At 50.7% G+C, this 25,586-nt stretch overlaps 8 protein-coding genes across 8 annotated transcripts; 3 read left to right on the top strand and 5 right to left on the bottom strand.

The window, feature by feature from the left end:
* Window positions 1–205: 205 nt before the first annotated feature.
* On the bottom strand, window positions 206–5,545 carry M436DRAFT_65736 (uncharacterized protein; the record flags this gene model as incomplete). Its single annotated transcript, XM_013569764.1, has 6 exons — window positions 206–256; window positions 319–395; window positions 457–676; window positions 771–848; window positions 1,231–1,356; window positions 1,607–5,545. The coding sequence occupies 6 exons, from the start codon at window positions 5,543–5,545 to the stop codon at window positions 206–208; spliced, it is 4,491 nt and encodes a 1,496-aa protein (XP_013425218.1).
* A 710-nt stretch (window positions 5,546–6,255) lies between these two features.
* M436DRAFT_52081 (alpha-acetolactate decarboxylase) lies at window positions 6,256–6,990 on the bottom strand (the record flags this gene model as incomplete). Its single annotated transcript, XM_013569658.1, has 1 exon — window positions 6,256–6,990. One exon carries the CDS (start codon window positions 6,988–6,990, stop codon window positions 6,256–6,258), a length of 735 nt encoding a protein of 244 aa, XP_013425112.1.
* A 573-nt stretch (window positions 6,991–7,563) lies between these two features.
* M436DRAFT_65734 (N--5-amino-1--4 imidazole carboxamide isomerase) lies at window positions 7,564–8,577 on the bottom strand (the record flags this gene model as incomplete). The annotated part of the gene is made up of 3 exons (XM_013569763.1): window positions 7,564–7,850; window positions 7,960–8,158; window positions 8,278–8,577. 3 exons carry the CDS (start codon window positions 8,575–8,577, stop codon window positions 7,564–7,566), a joined length of 786 nt encoding a protein of 261 aa, XP_013425217.1.
* Window positions 8,578–9,137: 560 nt separating this feature from the next.
* Window positions 9,138–11,003, bottom strand: M436DRAFT_83894 (kinase-like protein; the record flags this gene model as incomplete). Its single annotated transcript, XM_013569838.1, has 5 exons — window positions 9,138–9,924; window positions 9,974–10,294; window positions 10,352–10,398; window positions 10,447–10,719; window positions 10,773–11,003. The coding sequence occupies 5 exons, from the start codon at window positions 11,001–11,003 to the stop codon at window positions 9,138–9,140; spliced, it is 1,659 nt and encodes a 552-aa protein (XP_013425292.1).
* A 57-nt stretch (window positions 11,004–11,060) lies between these two features.
* On the top strand, window positions 11,061–12,775 carry M436DRAFT_74661 (60S ribosomal protein L2; the record flags this gene model as incomplete). Its single annotated transcript, XM_013569837.1, has 4 exons — window positions 11,061–11,063; window positions 11,807–11,854; window positions 12,027–12,581; window positions 12,638–12,775. 4 exons carry the CDS (start codon window positions 11,061–11,063, stop codon window positions 12,773–12,775), a joined length of 744 nt encoding a protein of 247 aa, XP_013425291.1.
* Window positions 12,776–14,016: 1,241 nt separating this feature from the next.
* On the top strand, window positions 14,017–15,455 carry M436DRAFT_51797 (BAR-domain-containing protein; the record flags this gene model as incomplete). Its single annotated transcript, XM_013569612.1, has 4 exons — window positions 14,017–14,143; window positions 14,205–14,372; window positions 14,430–14,545; window positions 14,601–15,455. 4 exons carry the CDS (start codon window positions 14,017–14,019, stop codon window positions 15,453–15,455), a joined length of 1,266 nt encoding a protein of 421 aa, XP_013425066.1.
* A 1,009-nt stretch (window positions 15,456–16,464) lies between these two features.
* On the bottom strand, window positions 16,465–18,093 carry M436DRAFT_12892 (uncharacterized protein; the record flags this gene model as incomplete). Its single annotated transcript, XM_013569582.1, has 4 exons — window positions 16,465–17,034; window positions 17,086–17,587; window positions 17,643–17,812; window positions 17,881–18,093. Coding segments are annotated over 4 exons (1,455 nt in total), but the record flags the coding sequence as incomplete, so codon positions are not given.
* A 916-nt stretch (window positions 18,094–19,009) lies between these two features.
* M436DRAFT_83890 (phospholipid-translocating P-type ATPase) lies at window positions 19,010–23,119 on the top strand (the record flags this gene model as incomplete). Its single annotated transcript, XM_013569836.1, has 2 exons — window positions 19,010–22,893; window positions 22,948–23,119. 2 exons carry the CDS (start codon window positions 19,010–19,012, stop codon window positions 23,117–23,119), a joined length of 4,056 nt encoding a protein of 1,351 aa, XP_013425290.1.
* Window positions 23,120–25,586: the final 2,467 nt, after the last annotated feature.

Here is a 25,586-nt window from a genome sequence, read left to right as displayed (position 1 = left end):
CTCCTCAGCTTCAAGCTGCCAACATGCGCCTTCCGAGCCAACCGTTGCCAGTCGGCTACAAAGATGGCGTAAACATGTGAGCGAATCCGATAAGGTGTGTGAGAAAAAGTGGTGGCCCTCCAGGTGACAGTCGCGAGTAAAGAAGTTGCGTTTGTCGACGTCAGTGTTGAGCGTTGAGCGATTGCTCAAAAGATGTAGTGGATATTTAAATTAAGGAGCCGTTATGATCGAGTTGTCGGGGCGAGTCATTTACTTGCTGTAATTGACGGTGATTAGCAAGTGCGCGTGGATGGAAGCATGCAGTGCAGGTAAACTCACGATCTGGCTCTCGTCTTTCTTCTCTTGCGCTTCAGTCTGCGAACTCTCTTCTTTCTCCACTTGGCTCTCATCTTGGCCTGCAAGGACAAAGATTAGTACTTGTCGAGGGCAATTGAAGATGCAATGTCAAAAACTTACAGTATTGTCGAGATAAGTGCGGTGATGAAGGAAGAGGAAATGAAGGAAAGGGCAAGCTCTCAAAAGATGCCTTTGGTGCGTCTGTGGGCTTGGCGTTGACAGCCGAGAGCTCGGACCGTTTCTGCTCCGCTTCCTCTTCTTTCTTTTTTTGTCTGCGCTCCTTGCTCTCTTGCTGCTTCTCAGCCTCCATATATCTAAATTCCATTGGTATCGTCGGCGGCTAGATATTCGTAAATCCCACTATAGTTTTCTAATATCTTTATTGTTAGTAACTTACAGATCGTATTCTTACACCAGAGTTGTTGCTTTCCTACAAGCCTAACGCCTCCGGAGGCGGTGGTGCCGAGAGGGGTTTTCTCGTCGACTCCAGTGGCGGCGTATACGGCGACCATCTACCAGCGAAAAGAAAGCCTTTGGTATCCGTGGTGATTCTAATTTAACATGTGATTAGTGCTCCGTGCTCATGAATTATTTTGTATGCATGGGAGCATGTTCATTGGGGAATGCAGTGTATTCTGGTCCACTGCTCTTCGACAGAGTCTCGTATCATGACTCGACGGTGATGCAGTTGCGTTTTGAGAGATCGAGAATTTTATGATGAGTATGTTTTGATTCGTGGGATGTATGAAGCATGGTGGTTTAGGAATCGAGTCTCTCAGCACCTGCGTGGGAAGGCAAGGCTGGCATTGAACAGGATACTCGTCCGGGTGATATTGCGAAAGAGCTTTTGATGCAACAAGAGAAAGGCCAGTAGAAAACAGAAAGATGACTTACTTTGGCATTTTGGTCCATGGCAGAAGAGAAGAGGCTTCGTGATTCTCTGGAAGCCTTGAGGTCATTTGGCAATACCGACTTCTGAACGAACATGGAAGGCGCAGTGGACACCCCACCTGCCCTCCTCTACGAAGAGGGCAAATGTCGATTTGATCTACAGAAATATTGAGCAGAAGGAAGTCTCTATTTTGAGTGCATAAGAGGTGATTATTGTAGAGGCGTTACCTCAGCTAGCCTAAAAACTACAAAACAATGAGAAAATCATAGCGTGCCGATACTACCTAAAGAAACCCCAAGAACGAAAACAGCGTGAACAACCGAGTGGCTGATACTGTGGTCGACTGAAGATCGTCTGTCATCAATCCATGGTTATAACCTGGATATCTCGAGCAGGAATTGCACCAGAAATGAACACGTCTGCATCGATATCTCCAAGGGGATGAGACAGAGTAGCGAAGTCGTCCCAGCTGGTGATGTTAGAGAAGGTGCATAGCATGTTGCGCTCTGCGCAAGTGATGCACGGCTTGGCTGTGTCATTATCTGCTTGATCGGCCGCCACTTGAGGAAAGCACCCACAGCCGAACCATTTACAATGGTCGCAGGCCTGCTGGTCTCCTGGGGGTCCACCAAATCTGGCATTAGGTACCTGAGAGAAGGCCTCGTTATACTTGTCCAGCTTTTCCGCTTCCGTAAGCAAGCGAGGGCTGTGGTCAGCATCGAGAATCTTCAAATCGTTGACTGGCTCGAAATTCATGACTCGGTTGAGGTAGTCAAATCGTTCTTCAACCACATCTGCAGTTGGAGCACCAAACTTAGCCATGAAGTCTAGATCCGAGTCGTCGGGATCAACGAGAGAGATCTCTTGGTGAAAGTGTGAGTAGACCGCCATTGCGGCCACATACTGGATGAATGCACATGGCTTGAACGGTTGAATCTTTCTGTTGTACTTGCGTTGAAGGTATGCCGCCCTAGGCGTATCTCCTTCTAACCATTCAACTCGAAGAGCCCAAGAGAGTGCTTTTTCGACATGAGTCATGCCAAACAGACTAGGAACTATTGTTCCCACCCATGCGTGGGGATGACGACGGGGATTTTGATTCGCGTCTTTAGCGAACTCGAACGAGATGTAAATCTCGGTGCCTCTAGGAATTTGCCCTGAAGGACATTGCAAGTTCCATTTACCGAAAGTAAGGAGTGCTGCATTGATTCTTAAGATTTTCGGAGGGCGTCGAAACACCAGACCGCTACCCTCTTGATAAGATCTTGTCCAAGTAAGCTTTTCATACAAAGCATCATCCACAGGATTGGACCAATTCTTGCCAAAAGAACTTCCGAAGTTGGGGTTGGATATGCAGCCTCCAGGCCATCCTGTAGCAGAGAAAACGTCACGGGCGATGCGGGTGAGCAAAAGAGCATCGGCTTGTTGGTCTTTTCTTTCTGAAGAAGCGCCTGAAGCAAGTTCGCGCAGTTCACGGCAAGAGGTTTCGAAAAGCAAGATGACCATCTGCTCGCAGTACCATATGAACTTGTAGTTCTCGAGGTCGAGCTCACAAACATGGTACATTGTGCTTTGTTCAGCTTGACGCGCTGCTCGGTAGTTGACACTCTTCGTAGGCCTGGAAGAGGTCTTCCAATGGTTGTGCGTGTATAACCTGAAGCCGGGACGTCTCGTCCTACCCATGTATGGTTCTGGCTTCCGGCCAGGATCGGCCTTTCGACCGGGGCGTGTTTCGGAACTGGAACCTGCTTCAAAACCAGGATCGACCTCTTGACCAGGACCGACCTCTTGACCAAGATCGACCTCTTGACCAGGATCGACCTCAGGATCGACACCTTCGTCTTCTTCTTCGAAAGCTCCTTGTTCAGACTCGACATCACTGTCAAAGTCTACCTCTTCATCTGGTTCGCCTCCAAAATTTTGTTCGTCAGTCTGTGTGAAGTCGGAATGAATCCAGACGTAAATGATGACTCTGTTGGGGGCATCCAAACGTTCAACAGCGCGACCCTGGCGGAAACTGTCGATAGTGTAATCCGGAGTGGAAAGACTTTCGTAGAGAGTCTTGGTTGTTCCTGGATCACGTTCCGGGTCTGCTGGTACAGCCTTGATACCGTCGTAAAAGATCTGCGCGATTTTGATTCTTTTCTCAGCAGTATCGAAATCTGTAGTCAGAGCCGAGTTGTAGTTTGTGAGGTCGTCTCTGTTCTGGTACAAAGCGTGGGGGAGCCCCAGGATGGCTCTCGCGAGAATGTGACCGTTTTCGGCGTCTTCGTCAATGGTGATGACCACAGGACGACGTTCGAGAGCTTCCAAATTGTTGAAGATATCTTCATCACACGATGCCTCCTCTCCCACATCGAAGGCGTCCCAAGGCGCCCAGCCCTCGTTGCCAGCAAAATCCCTTGCAGCAACATGACCGTCACTTTCTTGAGAGATGATAATGTATCGCTCACCTTCTTCGAGAGGAAGAAACTCTGATTGTGGAAATGCATCAATCATGGCTTGGGTTGGATTTACGTTGCGCACGGCGACTGCAGGATATCTATCCGGCCAGTTCGGATCGCTTTCTTGACGATTTCCACGATCAAGGAGTTGTGCGAACGGAGCACGACTAGCTTGGGCGATAGTATGAGCAGCTTGGAGAAGATGTTGACCAGCTTGGACAGGAGAAGCAGCTCGACCAGGACGAGGACCTGAAGGACGAGGGCCCAAAGGACGTCGATTCGGGACACGAGAACGGGTAGCTCGAACAAGACGAGTAGGAAGTAGGGAATTGAGCTGATCATCATCTGCTGGAGATACAGCACTGGTTGAGTGCGCAGGGGGAGGAGCGGCCTGAGAACGACGAGGGGCAGCTCGAGGACGAGCAGCTCGAACAAGACGGCTAGGAAGTAGAGAATCGGGCTGATCATCATCTGCCGGAGATACGGCACCTGTTGAGAGCGCAGGAAGATGAGTTCGAGGTGCCGATTCGCCAGTCTGAGGGGTGTCGGAAAGTAAGCTTGGGAAGACGCCAGGAAAGGGACCAGGAAAGGGGCTAGTTTGGCCAAGAAGAGGAGCACCTGGGTATGGAGCTGATGCACCTGGGTATAAAGCTGGTGCACCTGGGTATGGAGCTGATGCACCTGGGTATAAAGCTGGTGCACCTGGGTATGGAGCTGATGCACCTGGGTATGGAGCTGGTGCACTTGGATATTGAGCTGGTACACCAGTTTGAGCAGCAGGATAGCTTGATTGCACAAACGAATGGCCAGTCTGAACAGGGGCGCCGAATTGAGCAGGAATTGGGCCAGCCCGGAAGATGAAAGGGGTCAAGCCACGGGGAGCTGGAGTAGCTTGTTGCGCATGAGAGGTGCCATCTGGCGTATGAGCGAGGTCGCCGGGTGCAGGGGGACCGCCTGGAGTAGCAGCATGAGGATGGTAACCAGGCACAAAGGGAAGATTACCAGTGGTTGAAGCTAGAGCTGGCGCACCGAGTTGCCCAGGAAGATGGCCACCTGGTGCATAAACAGGGCCGTAAGGCGTGTTGTACGGAAGCGGTCCATTTGACGCAGTAAGAGGGCCGTAAGGAGACATGTAGGGAGGTCGAGCACCTGCCGGCGGAAGTAGAGAAGCAGCTTGTTGAGTCGAAGCTCCAGCTTGGGTAGGAAGTGCGTTACCGAGCCCTGGACCTAGAGCACCTTGTTGAGCGGCAGCAAGGTTACCGGGAAACAGAGCCGGAGTAGCGGCTTGTTGAGTTGGAGGCAAGCCACCTGGCGTAGCAGCTTGATGACTCGGAGGTCCAGCTGAAGGCAAAGGAGCGGAGATATTGGGCTGTAGAGCTGAAGCACCAGCCTGGGCAGGAGTGTTACCAGACAGTGGACCCAGATGACCATACTGAATAGCAGGAAGGTGACCTGCGACGCCACCTTGGACAGGAAGAAGGCCACCTGGCGCAGGTCCAGCACCAAGCGGAGGAACAGGGCCAACTTGACCGACTGGAGCAGCTGTAAATGCAACAGGTAACGGGACTGCCGAACCTGCTGCAGCACCAGCCTGCAGAGCAAGGGGCCGTGCTGTTCCGGGACCGCGAGGAGGATGAAGAGTAGCTGCCTGCGGTAACATAATAACGCGCTGATACTCGGCATGAATGGTGAGCCGATTTCTACAGCGCGCGCAAAAGATCGTTCGATGATAGGCAGTGGTAGTAGGAACAGACGATCCATACACAAATTGCGTCCAGTCTTGAAGTGCGCCAAAAGAGAGACAGGTAGGCCTCGAACAGACATTACCTTCGAAGAAGTTGGGAGGCCCCGCCAACAGGCCCCACCACGCCATTGTTGATTGGAGGTGCGATGCCAGATGAAGGGGGTAAACAGTTCTCTCAACGGTTGAAGGGCTGAGGGATGGAGTTGAGTGATGCAAAATCGATGAGGAGCATGGGTGATTTATGGGAAAGTCTGTGGTGAAGAAGCAATCCAGATCTCACCTGTGTTGTCTTGATCAATCGTTCTTGTTGAAAGAAGGTGTGTTGCCCTCAAGGCCTATGAAAGCGTCGTTTGTATACAGTAAACGCGAGTGTTTGTAATGTCGTGTATTGGCTGAGACGTGTTGCGACCCAGCTTTCTGGAAGAGTCCATCCTGGCACCAGTTCGGAAATTCCGTCGCAACACTTCTTTGTTATTCATTGCCGTTAGTATTGTCGCAAGACAGACTGCATTGTGTCTCCCATGGTTGCTGGTTTCGCACTGTCATGTCGTTCTGCTCCAAGTCCCGGATTACTGCCGACCGTGTAGACCCAATTCTCGCTCGATGTATTCTCAAAGCTTTGTCATGATTAAACCTTGCATCTCATTTCATGAACGATCTACAATCATCAGGGTAAGATTTTTATACAGATTTTGTAACGCTGGCAAAACTCTTCTGCCTCAATTAGTTGAAAATCCTATCATGCATTCTTCTGATGATAATCCGCGAAGAAGGTACAGGCTCAGAGGACATTGGGGGAAGCAGACTCACAAACATTCATCAAATCCCACAATATCTCTTCATCCCTCAGCCTTGCTGAGCCCAGCAGCATCAGCCTTCAGATCCAAATTCTCCCACTCCTCATCCCTAGGAAAGCCCAAATGATACCTTCCCGTGACCGCCCACTGCAACACAGCCTCATCTCCAGTCTCAAAGTCCAACACATGTCCACCCTCTGCATCCTTGCCTTGCTCAGGTTCAGTCATGAAATGGCAATGCACACCCGCCACACTAACACCTGCCATCCACTCCGGACTAGCAATGCCAAACATGGTTCCCTTGACATCTTGCACACTCCACTTCTTAGCTTTAGCTGCCACTTCAGCAAGATCCTGACCCTCATGTTCTTGAGGCCCTGCAATCCTCAAATGCAGCGATTTAAACTTGCCCTTTACCAAAAACGGCACAAAGGAATTCTTTCCACCGGCTCCAGGTCCATTCTTCTCAAACAAATCCACCAGTACCTCCTTCTTGAGTCCTGGCGCTTTGGTCTGAAACTCAGGTTGAAAGTTTGTGACTTGCACAAAAGGGATAGAGGTGTGAGGAGAGGCGGGCTGCACTTTCCCAGAGGGAAGCATTTGCCAGGGTTTGCCGTCTAGGAAGAGGAGTTCGCCGTTCATGCGAGAAAAAGTGCCGATGCCGTGGGTGCCGTAGCCGGGGAGTTGGCCGCAGGAAGGGCCGTTGTGGGCGAGACCGGCCATCAAGGCGCTTGCAGTGCTAAACTGAAAGATATCGTTGGGAATCTTGGAGACCATGGTTGTTGGATGCGGAAACTATCGAGCTTCGGTGTTTATCAAGGAACTGAGAAGTGGGAGGCTTGAAGAGGTATCCTGATTCGATAGTCGGTACTCGAGAGAAATTGAGCTGGGCGAAGTGTTGCTATGATAGTATTTTCAAGAAGAAAGTGGGAATGCTCGATGGTTTTGATGGCCTGCGATCTGCTTGGACTTTGCGTAAAGTAGTCCGAAGTCCGGCTCCAAGCGTTGACTGCTTGCGACAACACACTGTGTAACAACAGTTGATTCTTGCGGGCAGATAGCAATCTACTCGAGGTATGTAATAGACACAACCTGTTGTGTATCTGATACGACGTTTGGATGAGTTTGGACGGACGTCGAATGCATGACTTTTGGTAGGCGTAGCGAATTCGCTCTCTACCGATGATGTCAACGCTGTTTCGTTCTCCGAACATTTTTCGGCAACATGCATTTTTCCAGCACCACTTCTACACGTAGAGGATGCGGTTGTAAGTATCGTGCCTATGTATGCAAAACACTCCATCATAATACTTTTTGCAATGCAATCATAGTTTAATCTTGCTCAATTCCTTACTCCCTTGATTTGTTCCACTCGCAACACTCATCAAACTTGACTCCATTACCGCCAAATACATCCAATGCACTCCCAATAGTCAAATCTACCTTTCCACCACTCAAGCTCTCAACCAACTCCAAGTCTTGTAGATTGCGACCACCTCCTGCGTAGGTGACAGGGATAGCAGACCAAGCAGAGAGTTTGCGGACCAGCTCCTCGTCGATGCCTTGTTGAAGACCTTCGTTGTCGGCTGCATGAATCAGGAATTCTGAGCAGTACGGTTGGAGAAGGGAGATTGATTCTGTATTCCTGAGTCAACATGCGCTTTTGTGTGATACGAGACGCTAGAGATGAAGATCCAAGTTTGAAGGGTCTGAGTGGTTCAAGCAATAGCACAGCGCAGAACTTACCAGCGGTCAATTCCATATCAGTGAGGTCTTGCCATTTGTTCATGGCAACGAACCATGTGTCTCCCTTACGACGGCAACTCAGATCGATGACGAGTTTCGAGGTGTCGTTATCCAGAGCCTTGAGTACTGATTGCAGACGTTCCAGAGAGAATTTGCCAGAAGGAAAGAGGAAGGATGTAATGATGACCTTTGTAAGTCGCTATGTTAGCATTCACTCGACCCTCAGAATCATCTCACATTCATGGTCCTTTTCTCGAGAAGATACAAAAGGAGCAAACAACGTAAAGGAGTTGATGTCAGATCCTGAGGGAAACTCACCTTACTAGCACCCTTCTCAATCCACTCCCTAGCATTCTCATCCTTGATGCCGCCACCAACCTGCAAATGCCCAGGCCAAGCTTCACAAGCCTCTCTGCAAGCATCCTCATTGCCAGGTCCCAACATAATCACATGCGCACCTTCCAATGCATTGTCTTTGTAAAGTTTTGCATAGTACGATGAGGGCAACTTGGATGTAAAGTTTGTTTTGAGCTCTGAGTCGGTGGTTGTCAATGTGCCGCCGACGATTTGTTTTACGCTGCCTGCGTGGAGGTCTATACAAGGGCGGAATTTGGTCATGCTGTGTATTTGGCGCTCAGTTTCCAGAATTGTGTTGTCGCAGTGAGGTTTGAGATGTATGTGCGGCGCTCTGGGTGGATTGTGTTTTCAATGTCGAGTAGGGTGGTTTGGTGATGAGATATTCCGAAGTCGGTTGGAACTTGTCACTTTTTGTGGAGACTTGGCTCGGCCTTTTCATGAAGATGTCGTTTCATATATCTTCGACCACAACACAGAAGGAACAAGTTGGACAACATCGCTTTGGCTTAGTTCGTGTCTGATAAACAGCTATAGAGACTACGAAAATGAGGCGGAAGGTATTGGTCTGTTTCGAAAGCGTGTGGACTTCTCTCCAGTCGATGGAAGAGCAATGAAGCAGTTCATGACTATGCTTGTGCGCATGGATATCTAAGGTAAAGAGCGAGGAGCGCAGCAGATTTAGCTAGATAAAATATCGTATAGCAACATTGTGGAACAAAAAGCAACCGTCATCAAGTATCTTAGCAACATAATATCATGTCATCAGCCATGTCGTTCTTCTGAACACTCTCGCAAGATCATACTCATATCATTCTCGGGTTTCAAGACCAAGGAAATTCGGAAGATGGCAGACGCTTTCTGCGGTTGTTGGGAGGCGATGAAGGCCATGTGAACTCTGGAGACGCCTGCAAGTTCTTGAGCTGTGCTGATGGTTTTAGAGAGCCAAGGTCTTGGTTGGGGTCAGAAGATTGAGAGGGATTCTGCGTTGGCTGAGATGCAGGGCTAGCTGCCAGGACGATATTGCTATCTGGCTCGTGCTCGCTGAATCGACCAGGAGTGAAGGATGAGTCTCTCTGGCTGCCGTCAGCTTCTTCCTGGGCTTGGAAGAACTCTGACTGGACAACTGCAGAGTCGGATCGTTGGCGAACAATTTGTGAAGCACTGCGAGTAGGAACGGCAATATCACTGGTATCGATGTTGACAATAATGTCCTCCTTTTGCGTAGCACTCGGCTTCCAATCGCGGGTGGACGCTTCGTAGACAGCGTCAAAGCGTGCAGAGCAGATGTCGTGGGTGAACCAGTCGTGCTCAAGCGCTTTCTTGGCGGTTGAACGCTTGTCCTCTTGCAATTCGAGTAAAGACGTGACGAACTTTCTCGCTCTCTTTGGCACCCCCTCCCAGCTGTGATTGCCTTGGTCGATCTGAGTAAGATCATAGGCACTGATAGACCGTGAGTTGATCTGACCGATATCTTGATCACCGTCCCGGTGGTTGAAAGCGAGACTGCCGGTTAACATGAGTGCGCTGACACAACCGATTGACCAGAGGTCTATCGCACTGCTGTAACCTTTATTTTGTGGCATAAACGGGTTCAGTCTGTTGATCTCACTGTTCGTCATCGTTAGCCGAGTCTTTGGATGAGAGAAAGATGACTCACGGAGCTGTAAATCCATATGTGCCACAACTCGAGAACATGCGAGATATCCTGCCTGGCTGGCTGTTTGAGACGCTAGAGTGACTGATCCGCTTGGCTAAACCAAAATCAGTCAAAACGACGCGGGTAGTGCTGTGCCAAGAAGACATCAAGATGTTCTCGGGCTTTATGTCGCGATGGACGACTCCATTCTCGTGCAGATATTCGACAGCCTTGAGTAGCTGACGAGTGATGACTGCGCTGAGAGTATCACCGAGGGTGTCACCTTTGTAGTTGATGTATGAGAAGAGGTCGCCGCCTGTCATGAGTTCTTGCATGATGTAGCTGTGGAAGACAAATCAGTATTGCACCTCGACCCTGAAGTTTGTGAGCAGAACTAACATGTGATGGGTCGTGATGAACACCTTCCTCATGTCGATGATGTTCGGCTATCTAGAGTTAGTACTGTTTTGAGATCAAAGTATGAGACAGCATACATGACTCAGATCCTTGAGAATCTCGTACTCAACCTCGAGGCGGTGTATCTTACGCAGCAACTTTATCGACCGCGCTCTAGCAGCACGGCTAGTCGCGGTCTGCATTGAGGCTTCATTGGGTGCATCTTGGTGACAGCTCAGATTCACGCCAGCCAAAGAGACAGCTTTGCAAGCGACTTGCTGCCCAGCTTTGTGATCCCAGGCAACAAACACCTTACCTTGGCCACCAGCGCTAATGAGGCGAGGGTAAACTGCAAACTCTTCTTGGAACCGCTATTCAAAGGGTGAGCACCTGGCGACAAATTATGCGCACGAGTGCAACCTACCTTGACTTCGCAGTCCATGATGAACGACATGTTGAGATCGTCATCGGGATCACGCTTGCTGTATTGAACAAAGGTTGACTTTGAGAAGTACAAGCAATCGCCGTGTTGAAGAAGCACCGGACCCATTGATATGTTGAGCTTGTGGTCGAGTCTAGTGGTTGAGCCATCCTCGGCAGGACATTCACGAGCAAGCACGGTTCCATTCCTGGATATGTTCTCTGCATAGACCATGGGTGTGACGTTCCAGGCTGCTGCGTCCTCATCGAATTGCACGCAGCGAAGGACCAGATGGCGATAGGAAATAGTTGGGTCATGATCATCGACACGCCTGTAAGTTTGAGTACATGACCAAATTTCAAGCGTTCGAAGACAGCATACTGTTGAAGTTGCCTGGATCCTAGAATGATTTCTTGCTTGGGCCAGATACTGATTGCATCTAGATAGCGGAGGGTCAGGAAGTGACGAGCGCAAGAAATCATACCCAGTCACATACCTTTGTCCACGAGACGCCGATGCTGGTTGACAAGAGTCAACCTGCCAACAGGAAGCTGCTTCTGTATCCCTCTTAACTTCTCTTCTGCTTCTGCTCTGTCTGCACATACCTCCATTCTATATGTATTGTCGGCGGCTAGATATTCGTAAATCCCACTGTAGTATTCTGATATCTTGGTTGTTAGTAACTTACAGATTGTGTTTTTGTATCAAAATTGTTGCTTTCCTATAAGCGGCACGTACTCGCAGGTTAGTGCGCCGAAAAGTTTTCTTCGACACCAATAGCGGCGTGAACGGCGACCATTCTTCAGCGAAAGGAAAGCCTTTGGTATCAAGGTGACGAAGTTGGATGAATATCGGTAAGCGGAGTGGTCAGTGCGCGCACCAAGCTTGGCACTCTCGAAATACTGTGCGCCGAAATACCTTCAACTTCGATCTCCGACGACGTGACCAGACGAACCGCCAACCACATTCAAAATGGTGAATATCAGCCTACCCGGACCCAGCAATATCAGCGCGCAATGTGCTGACAGGATATCTAGGGTCGTGTTATTCGCAACCAGAGAAAGGGCCGTGGCTCTATCTTCACTGTACGTCGTTCCTTCCGCCTCCATCGCGAGCGCGCAAACATTCGCAAGCTTTTCATCCATGTACTGACAAACTCTGCTCGCAGGCCAACACCAGTACGCATCTCAATTCGCACGATCGCACACACTCCGAACGCTCCCACTGACTTAGACGCTTCTTAAAGGACTCAACAAGGCCCCCGCCCAGTTCCGTACCCTCGATTTCGCTGAGAGACACGGCTATGTTCGCGGTGTCGTGAAGGAGATCATCCACGACCCCGGCCGTGGTGCCCCCCTCGCCAAGGTCGTCTTCCGTGACCCCTACCGCTTCAAGCTCCACACCGAGACCTTCATCGCCAACGAGGGCATGTACACCGGCCAGTTCATTTACGCCGGCAAGAACGCTTCCCTCACCATTGGCAACGTCCTCCCTCTCGGATCCTGCCCCGAGGGTACCGTTGTCACCAACGTCGAGGAGAAGATGGGTGACCGTGGTGCTCTTGGCCGCACCTCCGGTAACTACGTTACCGTCATTGGCCACAACCCCGACGAGGGCAAGACCCGTGTCAAGCTCCCCTCGGGTGCCAAGAAGGTCGTCAAGTCCTCCGTCCGTGGTATGATCGGTATCGTCGCTGGTGGCGGTAGAACAGACAAGCCTCTGCTCAAGGCTTCGCGCGCTAAGCACAAGTTCGCCGTCAAGCGCAACTCATGGCCCAAGACTCGTGGTGTTGCCATGAACCCCGTCGATCACGTAAGGACTCGCCACAGCCAACAGAAGCATGAACAGCACACTGACACAATCTACAGCCTCACGGTGGTGGTAACCACCAGCATATCGGTAAGGCCTCGACCATCTCCCGCTACGCCGCCCAGGGTCAAAAGGCTGGTCTCATTGCCGCCCGCAGAACTGGTCTGCTCCGTGGTACACAAAAGACCAAGGAGTAAAGTGTCGGTTAGGGAAATGGAGTGTTGGTCGGTTGGGTCGTCATTCTCGTTTACTTTGCCAAAAAACTATGAGCGATGCCTGGCAATTACTTTGCTGTACTGTTCCAGGTCTAGATACCAGGAATGTCAGAAGAATCCATGAGCAAAATGGCTTTTCTTTTTCACAGGCAGCAGCATCATCGAGGAATGTCCAAAAATGTTTCATGAGCACACGACATGTTCAGCAGTGTCTACCTGCACTATTCAATCTTCGTGACTAGAGCAGTGACATGTGGAATGAATGAACCGCAAGAATTGTACTTGAATAGTCTTTGCACTTGCCGAATGTAGACGGTCTCTTGAACTGTCGGCGGCAAGACAGGCGACAGATGACGGGCCGCCACAAGTCAGGGGAAGAAGACGACGAAGCAGAAGAAGGCTGTGCCTGTGTCGTAACGGTGGGTCGAATAAGGGCGCGTCGACTTGTTTCGCCAGGCACGGAACGGCCGCCGTGGCCTTCTCTCCACAAGGTACTTTCACTGCCAAAGGGCACCGTTGAACAGTAGGCCGAGCATGTAACCCCCCACGCATCGCCGTTCGAATTCCTGTTGAGAAAGCTGGCAGCAAGGCACAAAGCTAGACCATTGACTTGTATCGAGATCATAAAATGTTTCTGGCAAGAAAACCTGGCCGCGGGTGAGGCTTTCGTAATGTACGCTGAACCAGCTTGTACGAGTTGTACTAAAAAAAGCCAGTTCGATCTGATCGAACGCGTGTGTTCGGCTGCCCCTAAACAGGACCCAGTGCGGGAGAGATTCTGGGGAAGTAAGTCCAAAAGACGGTTTCAATTATGTGAGAGAACAAGATCCCAGTCAAGTCGAAACCTTGGAGAAAGAAGTGGCCGTGTGTCTGGGACTAGAGTTGCGGGCTGCTCAACAGATGGTCGTTCGCTCCTTATCAACTGCTTTGCCCGCTGTGACCTTCCTGTTTGTTTTAAAGCGTGCCCGAGGCCCTGCCACTCGCGTTTCTTTCTCCTGCCACCCCCACTCGTGCCCAGTGCCCACTTGGATATCACGCCGCCGTCTGTACTTCGACGTCACAAGCAATCAAAACCAGTGCGGCAGTGCCCCTCTCTCGCCAGTGCTTGCCTTTCATTTCCCGCTACGCAGCACTCTCGCCAACTTGTCTTTCCATCTGGAATATATACACACACGACTCTCTCTACTCTTCCATAGCAGACAAACAACAACAATACCGCCAAAATGAATATCGGCAAGCGATTCGACCGCATGAAGCAATGGACGGACGAGAGAATGGGGAAAGAGATCAAGACTGCTGCGTCCGACGAGTTCAAGGCTCTTGAGCTGGAGATGCAGTTGAGACATGAAGGTATGCATCTTTCGAGTGTCAGGGGCACCTCGAGTCAATACTGACATTGCTGCTCCTGCAGGTATGGAGCGTCTACAGAAGAGTATGACGACGTACGTCAAGTCTCTGTCCAAAACCAAAGAGGCAGAAGACAAGGAAAAGACGCTGCCCATTGCCTACCTCGGATCCACCATGGCCAGCCACGGAGACGACTTTGAGCCCGACTCGGAGTTTGGACAGTGCCTCTCGAGTACGTCATGGCACTAAAGACACCACGACAGTAGACACCACGACTGACACTTTCCAGCCCTCGGTAGAGCCAATGAGAGGATTGCTCGTATGCAGGAGAGCTACGTCTCGAATGCCACAAACAGCTGGCTCGAGTCGGTCGAGAGATCTTTGGCTCAGATGAAGGAGTACCAGGTACGTTCTGGTTCACCAGGGTGTGGTGCAAGCACATCACTGACCATCCCTCCAGACCGCTCGCAAGCGTCTCGAAACCCGCCGCCTCGCCTACGACACCTCGATGAACAAACTCCAAAAAGCAAAGAAAGACGACTTCACCCTTGAAGAATCGGCACGATCCCAAAAGGCGAAATACGACGAGTCCAGCGACGACGTACAACGCAGAATGCTCGACATCAAGGAAGCCGAAGTCGACAGCATCAACGACCTCGGCACCTTCTTGGACGCCGAATTGGCCTACTACGACAGAGCACGGGAAATCCTCATGCAGTGCAAGAGAGACTGGCCCAGCCCTTCTGGCAATGCTGGAGCTGGCTTGCCAGTCCCTGGCGGCCGCAGGGTCCCTCGCTCTCGCTCCAACACCGGCAACTCTGCCTCCTTCCGCCAAATCGACGAAGACGAGCCTGTCCATGATTTCCGCCCTCCAATCCGCGCAAGAGCACCGTCAGGCACAAACTCCCCCCGTCGCGAACTCCCTGGTTTCGATCTTCCTGTTAGACCCTCTGGCCGCTTCGAAGGACCCTCCAGTCTCAACTCTCGTGATGCCTCTCCTATCTCCATGCCACGGTTGTCACGCGTACCAACTGATTCCTCAGTATCACTGAGACAAGGCATACGCTCCAACAAACGCAACGACAGCGCCAATTCAGACGTATTTGGCGATCAAGACGATTATGCCTTGGATGGCAACGATCGCTATGGCGATGAACGCTCCGTATCTCCTGCTTCATACTCTGCTGCTCCTCCCAGCTTTTCTCGCTCGGCCAGTTGGTCGCAGCAAGATGGCGGTGCTAAAAAGCTGGCTCCTCCGCCGCCCCCTTCGAGGTATGGTTTTGACGTGCAAAAAAAAGTGTTGTATTTGGATTGAAATGGAAGATGCTGACTTTCCATGTGCCCACAGAGCTAAGAAGCCTCCACCTCCTCCCCCCATGAAGCGCAGTGCGTTGAGTTCGTCCGATATCCCGCGACAGTACCGAGAGTGATTTGTTACATGGCATCCGAAGCAGCATGGAGAGGAGGAGAAAAAATTTTCATTTCTTGCGAGCATACATGGGAGGTTCTCTTTTTGCGAGGGGAAGCAGTATTATTCGTAAGGAGGAGTTTGTGAGGTACATATTCTTGGGTTTTTGAGTGAAAGTCGCGAAATTGAAAAAGTATCTTTTTTTTGCTCTTTCACCTTGTGAAATGCTCGCATGCTAGTTTTTGTGACTGTTGGGCTTCTATTTGAACTCGTTGGGGTGAGGTTAACATTTCGATGCTGGATACTCATGGTTCTCCTCTTGCTCGCCTCTTGTTACACTATAGCAACTAGTTTGGAAAAAAAGAGGCCAAAACGCGTCAATGTATGCAATGCTAGTTGTGATCCATGACGAACTCCCTGCCTGCTATTCCCTCCTCCTCCGTCGTCCCACCTCCAAACCTTCTTTTTATAACGAACCCCACGCCAGGCAAAAAAAAAAAAAAAAAGGGATATCATGCCGAGAGAAGAGAAACACCCCCAACTCCAAACCCGTCAAAGATAGAAAAGAAACCAATCTTGCTCAGATGCTGCCATTGGTTTGCTGGCCAGGCACGCTTCCATTGGTCTGTCGATCAGGCACGTTGCCATGAATTTGCTGGCCGCGCATGTCGACGGCAGGCAATGGTGCAGGTGGCGGGTGAGCGTGATATGTCTTTTGGGCGGCCGGTATCTCAAAGTCCATAGAGTCGATGGCTGCAGGATGGCTTTCCGCGGGCGGCACAGGTGCAGCCTCGTCTCTGGTTGACAAGTTCTCAAGATCTTGTCGAGCGACGGAAACGCGAGACGCATCGAGGGTGGCAGGTGGTGGTTTCTCCTCAACAGGCGCAGCTTCTGTCTTGACTTGTTGGGGTATCTTCACCCTGAGCTTGACGACAAGGCTTCTCTTCACATCCTGGTCCAGATCCATATCGTCCTCGTCTTCTCCGTCGGCCATGTCGATATCGTCCTCGTCGTTATCGTCGTCATCACCTCCATCCCATTCGTTTCCGCTAGAAGGCGCATCTTCCTCGTCGCTTTCGTCGTCCACAGAATTGTATCCTCTTGACTTTCTCTTACGGTCCTCGTGCAGGGGTGAAAGACGAGTGCTGTTTCTTGTCGCTCTTCCAGAAGTGCGCGATGTCTCTGAAGCGGCGTAGTCGGGTGTCTCGGCCTGTCCGCTGAGTAGCGACTCGCCGTATATACCGGTTCTAGCAGGTCGGACTTGACGGCCGCTAGCAGTCACGACTGGGCCCGAATCGGCGGGGGTGGAATGCCCAGAATATCTTGCGGAGCGGCGTGAGCCTGTGGCGTCTGACTCGTCTTCGTTGTCCGAGTAGGTGTAACGTATGCGCTTGCCACGAGTGCGACCTTCGTAAAGCGAGAAACCGAGGTCAGGCTTGGTGAATTGCGCCTTGCGCGCTTGGCGATATTCACGGCGTCTGCGTTTCTGTGAAGGGGTTAGTATTCGTCTACGACCGTACATTCTGCGTAGACTCACCTCCTCGGATGCCTCGAACCGTGGCACAGCAGCCTTCATCTTGTCGGCCAAGCGACGAGCAGCTTGAGTGGTATCCTTGGTCTCCAGCTTCTCGACTAGTGCGTTGACCTCGTCGATAGTCTCTGCAACACTCCACCATTGAGGGTGTTGGCTGAGACGATTGGCTTCGCGATATACACGGAAAGTGGTATCCTCTTGGCCCTCGATCAGATAGTACTTCCTCTTGTCACCATCAAAGCCCCAATGCTGGACGGACAGCGCTTGGTTGATATCATCGTCGCGGCGTGAAATCTTGTATGAGTCTTTGATTGTTTGTGAGACAATCTCGGATGACGTGAGCGACCAGATTGCGAGAGTGCGGAGGAGATTCAACCGTTCGGCAGGGGACATGTCTGGGAAGGTTCTGCTGCCTGCAAGAGGATTGACGCGGTTCCATGACAGCGGCCATTGATGTTTCTGAGTTGACAGAGCTTCTTCCATTGCGCGACCGTGGTGGCCTCGTCTGCTTGCATGTTAGTGGTGTGCTAGCGCGGAGCCGGGCTGTGCCTGGGACTCACTCGACAGGCTTCTTGCGGTTCAGAACAAGTGCGAGCATGGCGCACATCAGCTCTTCGATTTGCTGCGAGGGAGGAGATTCGGCGACACCCTTCTCAATATCTTGGGGACCAAAATGGGGTAGTTTGGACGAGAATGCATGGCTGAAACGGGATCGGAACATGACAAGGAACTGGTCAATTCTCCATTAGCATGCGTTCCAGGTGGCTTTCGGACGCGTCTTGGGTGAGCTCGACATACGGCAACATCGGGATTGTCGGCCAGGGACTCTTCATGAGGTGGGGAGGGAGATCGCTTGGGTCGCGGCGGTGATGGTGGAGTCGGAGGAGTGACCGGGGCCTTCTTCTTTCTGGGTGCAGCCTTCTTTCCCTTTGCCATTTTTGTGAAGATGGGGGCGAGAGGCTTCTCGTCGTCGGTCGGCGGTGCCGATGAGAGGCTTGAAGAGTCAGAGTCGTCCATGATGCGCCGTCGTGATTGCCTTGTGGATTGGTCAAAGGCACAGCGAAACTGAAGGGTAGGAGCGCGTCGCGTTCTGGGGAAGTGCATCCATTAACGCATCAATATGGTCCGTGCGCTCTCTGAATCATCTGCATTCGCCAACACTCTCTGGCAATCACTGTCAATCAGGGGAAGGGTGTGGGTATACTTCTTGTCTCAGTGATACATGTCTTGTTAATTGACTTGCAACATGTATGCCGGACCACGTGGTGAGAGAATATTTCTTTCGGAGTTGACGTCCACGGACGCTGAAAGAACCGTGGCTTTTCTGCAAGTTTACTATTATCCACCGGTATTTGAGCAAAAGCGGCTACACCTCCGACAGATGATCATACCGACACGCAGGAGCAAAGTTGAAGTAGACATGTTCCTATGCAAGCGTCTGTGATACTTCAACCAGAAAAATCCTTCGTAAAAGTTCGAATCAGTTTCGTCCACTATCGTCGTGACCACGACCCTGTCCGAGCGTGAGGTGTCTTGGCAAGGGTCTGCGGAGTGGAGCTCTGCACCTCCTGAACGGATGCAAGAGGAAGCCGCAGCCGTGGTTAGGGCAGTCGCAAGCGTGCTTGTTACGCGCAACGCTTCAGAACGAGGCAGGCCACAGCTACACAGCCCATTGCTATTTTCATCTCGTCTTCGACACATCGACCCACCGGAGAGCATTCATGCCCTTGCAACTCCATTCTGGCCGCCCTTGAACTGCTGTTCCTCAGCTGTTGACTGTCTCGTCTCTGTCAGCGAAGCCTTACCGCCGGCTACCGAATGCTCGCATCTGCCTCATAGTGATCCGCAAGCCACCTCACAGAAACTCCCCCCTCGACGCGACACCTAGCAACCGCGCGCGCATTGCCGACACCTCATCCACGTGAATATGGCCGGGAGACCCCATGGTCAGGCGTCTCCGTCTGCCAACTCCGACCTTCTTCTTGACTTGGACGATCAGCCAATCTACAATTCTGGCAAGCCCCCGCCTACCGATGACGACCATCTGCTCCTCCACCACAACATAGACGCTTCCGATGCCCCCCGTGCCTCAACCAGCTACGATGACTTTGTGGGTTCCTCTTCGACAGCTGGTCTGCCTGGAGGTCCTGGCGCCCAGACTACCGCTGGCTTGCACGTTCCCATGCACGGCACTATGGGAAGACAATACTCGCAGACTAGTGATTTGAACAACTATCAACCGTATTCAGACCTCGACGACATGCATGACGATAGAGACTACTATGCAGCAGGAGGTGGTGTCGACGAAGACAATATGCCAGGCTTGCATGAGTCGCGCTTCACCAGCCATGGACGCAATAGAAACAGCATAATGGGTATCGGAGGAAGCATTGTAGACCGCGCCAAGAACATGTTCGGCGCCAACACTGGCGGCTATTCAGAAATGGACCTGCCCTTGACCGAAGCTGGTGCTCGATCATCTCACATTGCCTCTGGCGGTGTTGACGCTCTACCATCTGCCCCTCCGCCTGCTAAGCGCACACCGGGAGCAAAATTCAAGTTTGGCCTTGGTCGTTCGGGTCCGGATCCTAATGCTGCTGGTCCTCGCATAATCCATCTCAACAACCCTCCTGCAAACGCTGCCAACAAGTACGTTGACAACCATGTCTCGACCTCCAAGTACAACTTTGCTACTTTCCTACCAAAGTTCTTGTTCGAGCAGTTCTCCAAATATGCCAACTTGTTCTTCTTGTTCACGGCAATCTTGCAACAAATCCCCGGTGTGTCTCCCACAAGTAGGTACACCACCATTGTGCCGCTGGGAATTGTCCTCTTGGTTTCGGCCGGTAAAGAGATGGTTGAAGACTCGCGCAGAAAGTCTCAAGACAAACAGCTCAATACTTCAAAAGCCCGTGTTTTGCGAGGCTCGACTTTCGAGGACAGCAACTGGATCAACATAGCAGTTGGAGATGTCGTTCGTGTAGAATCTGAGGAACCCTTCCCGGCAGATCTTGTCCTACTAGCCAGTTCAGAGCCTGAAGGCTTATGCTACATCGAAACAGCCAACCTCGACGGCGAGACGAATCTGAAGATCAAACAAGCTATTCCAGAGACTGCCAACCTTGTTAGTTCTGCTGACATCAGCAGACTCGGTGGTAAAATCCGATCCGAGACTCCCAATAGTAGTCTTTACACATACGAGGCAACCATGACGATGCAATCTGGTGGTGGTGAGAAGGAGCTTCCTTTGAACCCCGAGCAACTCCTCTTGCGCGGTGCTACTCTAAGAAACACGCCGTGGGTCCATGGAATCGTCGTCTTCACCGGTCATGAAACAAAACTCATGCGTAATGCCACTGCTACACCAATCAAGAAGACCGCTGTTGAACGCTTGGTGAATCTTCAGATTCTCATGCTTGGTGGTATCCTTGTCACTCTCAGTGTTATCAGTTCTATTGGTGATCTCGCGAAGCGTGCCACTTCAGGTCAAAAGTTGTGGTATTTAAGCTACCCGACTCACATCAACGGCGGAAAGCAGTTCTTCAGTGACTTCTTCACCAATTGGGTTCTTTACTCAAATTTGGTACCAATCTCGCTCTTCGTCACCATTGAAATCATCAAGTACTGGCAAGCAATCCTCATTAGCTCGGATCTCGATATCTACTACGATAAGACGGACACACCTGCTAACTGCAGGACATCCTCCTTAGTCGAAGAATTGGGCCAGGTCGAATACATTTTCTCCGACAAGACAGGAACTCTCACGTGCAACATGATGGAATTCAGACAAAGTTCCATCGCTGGCATTCAATACGCCGACGAAGTTCCCGAAGATAGACGAGCAACTGGAGAGGATGGAGATATGGGTATATTCGACTTTACTCGCCTGGAGCACAACCGAAGAAACCACCCATCCCGTGAAATAATCAACCAGTTCTTGACTTTGCTGTCCACTTGTCATACCGTCATTCCTGAGACAGGCGCTGAGAAGGGAGGTAAAATCAAGTATCAAGCAGCCTCGCCCGACGAAGGCGCTCTGGTCGAAGGTGCTGTTACGCTCGGGTACAAGTTCATCGCACGTAAACCACGCTCGGTCATGATTGAGGTCTCTGGCGAGCAATTCGAGTATGAACTCTTGGCAGTTTGCGAGTTCAACTCCACCAGAAAGCGCATGTCGACTCTCTTCAGATGCCCCGATGGCAAGATCAGATGCTACTGCAAAGGTGCCGATACCGTCATTTTAGAACGCCTAGGTGGTGACAACCCATTCGTTGAGGCCACACTACAACATCTTGAGGAGTATGCTGCAGAAGGACTGAGAACTCTGTGTCTCGCTATGCGCGAGGTCCCAGAAGAGGAGTTCAGAGAGTGGCAGCGAGTTTTCAGCGAAGCTGCGACCACAGTTGGAGGTAACCGAGCCGAAGAAATGGACAAGGCAGCCGAACTCATTGAACACGACTTCACTCTGCTCGGCGCTACAGCCATCGAAGACAAACTGCAGGACGGCGTCCCAGACACTATTCACACCTTACAAACAGCCGGCATCAAGATCTGGGTCCTGACTGGAGACAGGCAAGAAACTGCGATCAACATCGGCATGAGTTGCAAACTGATTAGTGAGGATATGACTCTTCTTATTGTCAACGAAGAAACTGCAGCCGCTACGAGAGACAATCTTCAAAAGAAGCTGAGTGCTGTGCAAAGTCAGTTCCAAACCGGTGCTACCATCGAGACTCTAGCACTTGTCATCGATGGCAAATCTCTTACGTTTGCACTTGAAAAGGACCTGGAGAAGATGTTCCTGGACTTGGCTGTTGTTTGCAAGGCTGTAATCTGCTGTCGTGTCTCGCCCCTGCAGAAAGCCCTTGTCGTCAAGCTTGTCAAGCGCCACAAGAAAGCGATTCTCCTGGCTATTGGTGATGGTGCCAATGATGTCTCGATGATTCAAGCTGCACATATCGGTATCGGTATCTCTGGTGTCGAGGGCCTTCAAGCAGCACGTTCGGCCGACGTCTCCATCGCGCAATTCCGCTACCTTCGCAAGCTATTGCTTGTCCACGGAGCCTGGTCGTATCAACGAATATCCAAGATGATCTTGTACTTCTACTACAAAAACACGGCACTTTTCATGACCCAGTTCTGGTACTCCTTCCAGAACGGTTTCTCTGGAGAAGTCATCTTCGAGTCCTGGACGATGAGTTTCTACAACGTTCTCTTCACGGTCATGCCGCCCTTTGTTCTTGGTATCTTCGATCAGTATGTCTCAGCTCGTTTGCTTGACCGATACCCTCAACTCTACCAACTCAGTCAGAAGGGTGTGTTCTTCAGAATGCATTCTTTCTTCAGCTGGGTAGCAAACGGTTTCTACCACTCTCTCATCCTTTACTTTGTGTCTGAACTCATCTTCCTCTATGATCTGCCACAAAGTGATGGCAAGATCGCTGGGCACTGGGTATGGGGAACCACTCTCTACACAGCCGGTCTCATCACCACTCTTGGCAAAGCAGCACTCATTACCAACCTCTGGACCAAATACACTGTGATTGCCATTCCTGGCAGTCTTGCAGTCTGGTTCATCTTCCTGCCCATCTATGCGACTGTCGCACCTAAGCTTGGATTCAGCATGGAATATGCTGGCGTTGTCCCAAGACTCTTCCCCAGTGTTACCTTCTGGCTAACAATCATTGTACTTCCAGTCCTTTGTCTTCTCAGAGACTATGCCTGGAAGTATGCCAAGCGCATGTATTACCCTCAAGCCTACCACCACGTCCAGGAGATCCAGAAGTATAACATTCAGGACTACCGACCAAGGTATGTGTTTTCCGTTTACGTCATATTCAGAATGTGCACTAACGTCAAAAACAGGATGGAGCAATTCCAGAAAGCAATTCGTAAAGTTCGTCAAGTACAGCGTATGCGCAAACAACGTGGTTATGCCTTTTCGCAGACCGACGAATCACAAGCCAGAGTGTTGCAGGCTTACGACACAACGAGAGAAAGAGGAAGATATGGTGAGATGGCCAGTAGCAGGAACTAACGGCCTCAAGGTTACTGTGTATATGCGATTGTATGGGATATGAAAAATCAAATTCTTTTACTCTGCATCCTTCTTTCTCCCATCGACCTCCCGCGATAGGTAAGCTATCAAAATGCACAGTAGTTTTACTAAACACGACAGTGTCCAGAGAAAGCCGTTGGAGTGATAGCTCTCAGTGGCAAGCTTTCTATTCCGGAAGATTATCGTGCATCTTGATAGCGTCAAGGTACGAGAGATACTTCCAGAGAGATAGCGATATGAGATGACATGTTCCAGGGCTCAAGATCGTCACTCCCGACCGGCAAACTGAACGATATATCAGCTATGGAAATGCACAAGTATCTTCAAACTCAGAGCTATGTCCAGAGGGAGCTCGTCAAAGTCATGGCTCCCAACAAAGGTCTCCGTTTCAGAAGAACATTGTGCATTTGTATAGCTTACCAAACACAGAACCACGCAATGCTAGGATGCAGCAAGTAATCCCAAGCAATCTCCTATCGCGAGCATAGCAATTTTTCCAGCCATCAAAATGCACAAAGGAGATCAGCCCAGAGGTGTGCTTAGAGAGACCCTATCTCGGTACAACACTCTGCACTTCGACAGCTACACGCTACAAGGTCTTCGAAATGTGAGATACAGGCAAATTGAGGTTTGTTAGTCTCACACAAAAAACTTTTTCAAGTATCTCACTGAATGTTCAGGACCAGTCTTTGAAATATGAAAATGCACAAATGTTTACGAGATCAGCGGTATGTCCAGAGAGAGCCTGTGGAGGTGTTGGCTTTCTTTGGCAAGCTGTACTGTTCCTGACAACATTGTGCATTTTTACAGTTGGCTTTGCGACGCAGTTTCGAATCGGAAATGATCGCAAATTTCACTCGAAACCGAACCCTGGATGCATTTCACTGATGGCTTTCACATTCAACTGTCTCGTCTGGAAATATTTTTCCAAGTATTCTCTCCTGGTCTCTTCTTCATGCTTCTCGTGTGAATTGGCGCGCAGCATTTTTTTGGACCTGGAACAGCTCTTGTCAGGAAACAACACGGCGAATGCCTAGTCATTGTGGGCCTCGTTCAAACAGAATGGCTGGACACTTTTCCTGTTGTACTCACAGCTCGTTGGACGCGTGACTTTTGGCGGAGCGTTCGTTATATCGGAACAGGTCTTGCCAAAACTCGTTACGACACCCTTGTTGACCTCGCTCGAAATGAGTGGCTGGAGACTTCCCCCATTGAACCAACAACTCAGTTGTCGCTCGCATTGGCGCGGAGCATTCATCACATTGGGAAAGCTCTTGTCGCAAATCATCACTGTCTGCACCTGGTCCTTGTCCACCTCACTGGGAATATTCGGCTGGGGACTTTCCCTACAGTCTCCAGCTCGCCAAGCGCTTGAATTAGCACGGAGCATTTTCAAAACGAAAGCACCCTGCATTAGAACTTGTCTTGATCAGCATGCCCCTCCTCCACCTTGCCTGAGAGGATGGGCTGGATACTTCTTCCATAGCTCCCACGGCTTAGCTGCCGCTCGAATTGGCGCGGAGCGTGATACGTAGGAACATGGCTTTTGTCAGAAATCGTCACAGCAGATGACTCCATCTCTTGGAGGATAAAGGTTTTTCGCGTTGGCTCAGTGCGGAGCGTAAGACCTCACGTCTACTTCCATCATGAGTCGCTCACTATCGAATTTACAATGATCTACCCCATCCCAGAGATTGACCAGGAACTCCTCTGACTGTATTTATACGTTACTTCTCGCTCAAATTATTACGGAGAGTTTTCGGGACTGGAACAATGTTCACCAGAACTCGTCACTGGAACAATATTCACCAGAATTCGTCACCGGCTGGACCTAATCTTCATTCACCTCACCTAGAAAGACCAGCAGTAGGACTTTCCCCTACCTTGGCTGTATGGGCTTTCATGCGTTGAAATGGCACGGAGCGCAGGTCCTCACGTCTGCTACCATCGTGAAACGCTCACTACCGTATTTACAATCATCCACCTCGCCCACGAAGACCGGCCGGAAACTACTCCCAGCGGTGTCGCACCTTAGTTCTCGCTCAAGTTGGTGCAGAGCGTTCTCCAACCGGAACAGTCCTTACAAGAAGTCATCACTATCTGTACCCAATTCTCATTTACCTCGCCTACAAGACTGGCAGCGGATCCCTCCTTGTCTTGATCATACAGACTTCTTTGTGTTGAATTGGCGCGGAGCGCAAGTATTTGGGTTTCCTGTCATTGTGAAACGCTTACTGCTGCATTTACAACCACCTACCTCACTCGAATAGACCGGCTGGAAACCTCTCTCATGGCGTTTACATCTTAGTTCTCGCTTGAATTGGCGCGGAGCGTGCTCCAACTCGGGAGCAGCACTAGTTGCAACACATTTTCACAAGCGTACCCCCCTTTACCGCGTGGCCGACTTCGATCTCGAATTTCTATACTCTGCCGACCGAAGTATGGC

This window comes from Aureobasidium namibiae, assembly GCF_000721765.1.
Source record: "Aureobasidium namibiae CBS 147.97 unplaced genomic scaffold scaffold_14, whole genome shotgun sequence".
In the NCBI taxonomy this organism is placed as follows: Eukaryota; Fungi; Ascomycota; class Dothideomycetes; order Dothideales; family Saccotheciaceae; genus Aureobasidium; species Aureobasidium namibiae.
This window is presented reverse-complemented; position numbering and strand designations above follow the sequence as displayed.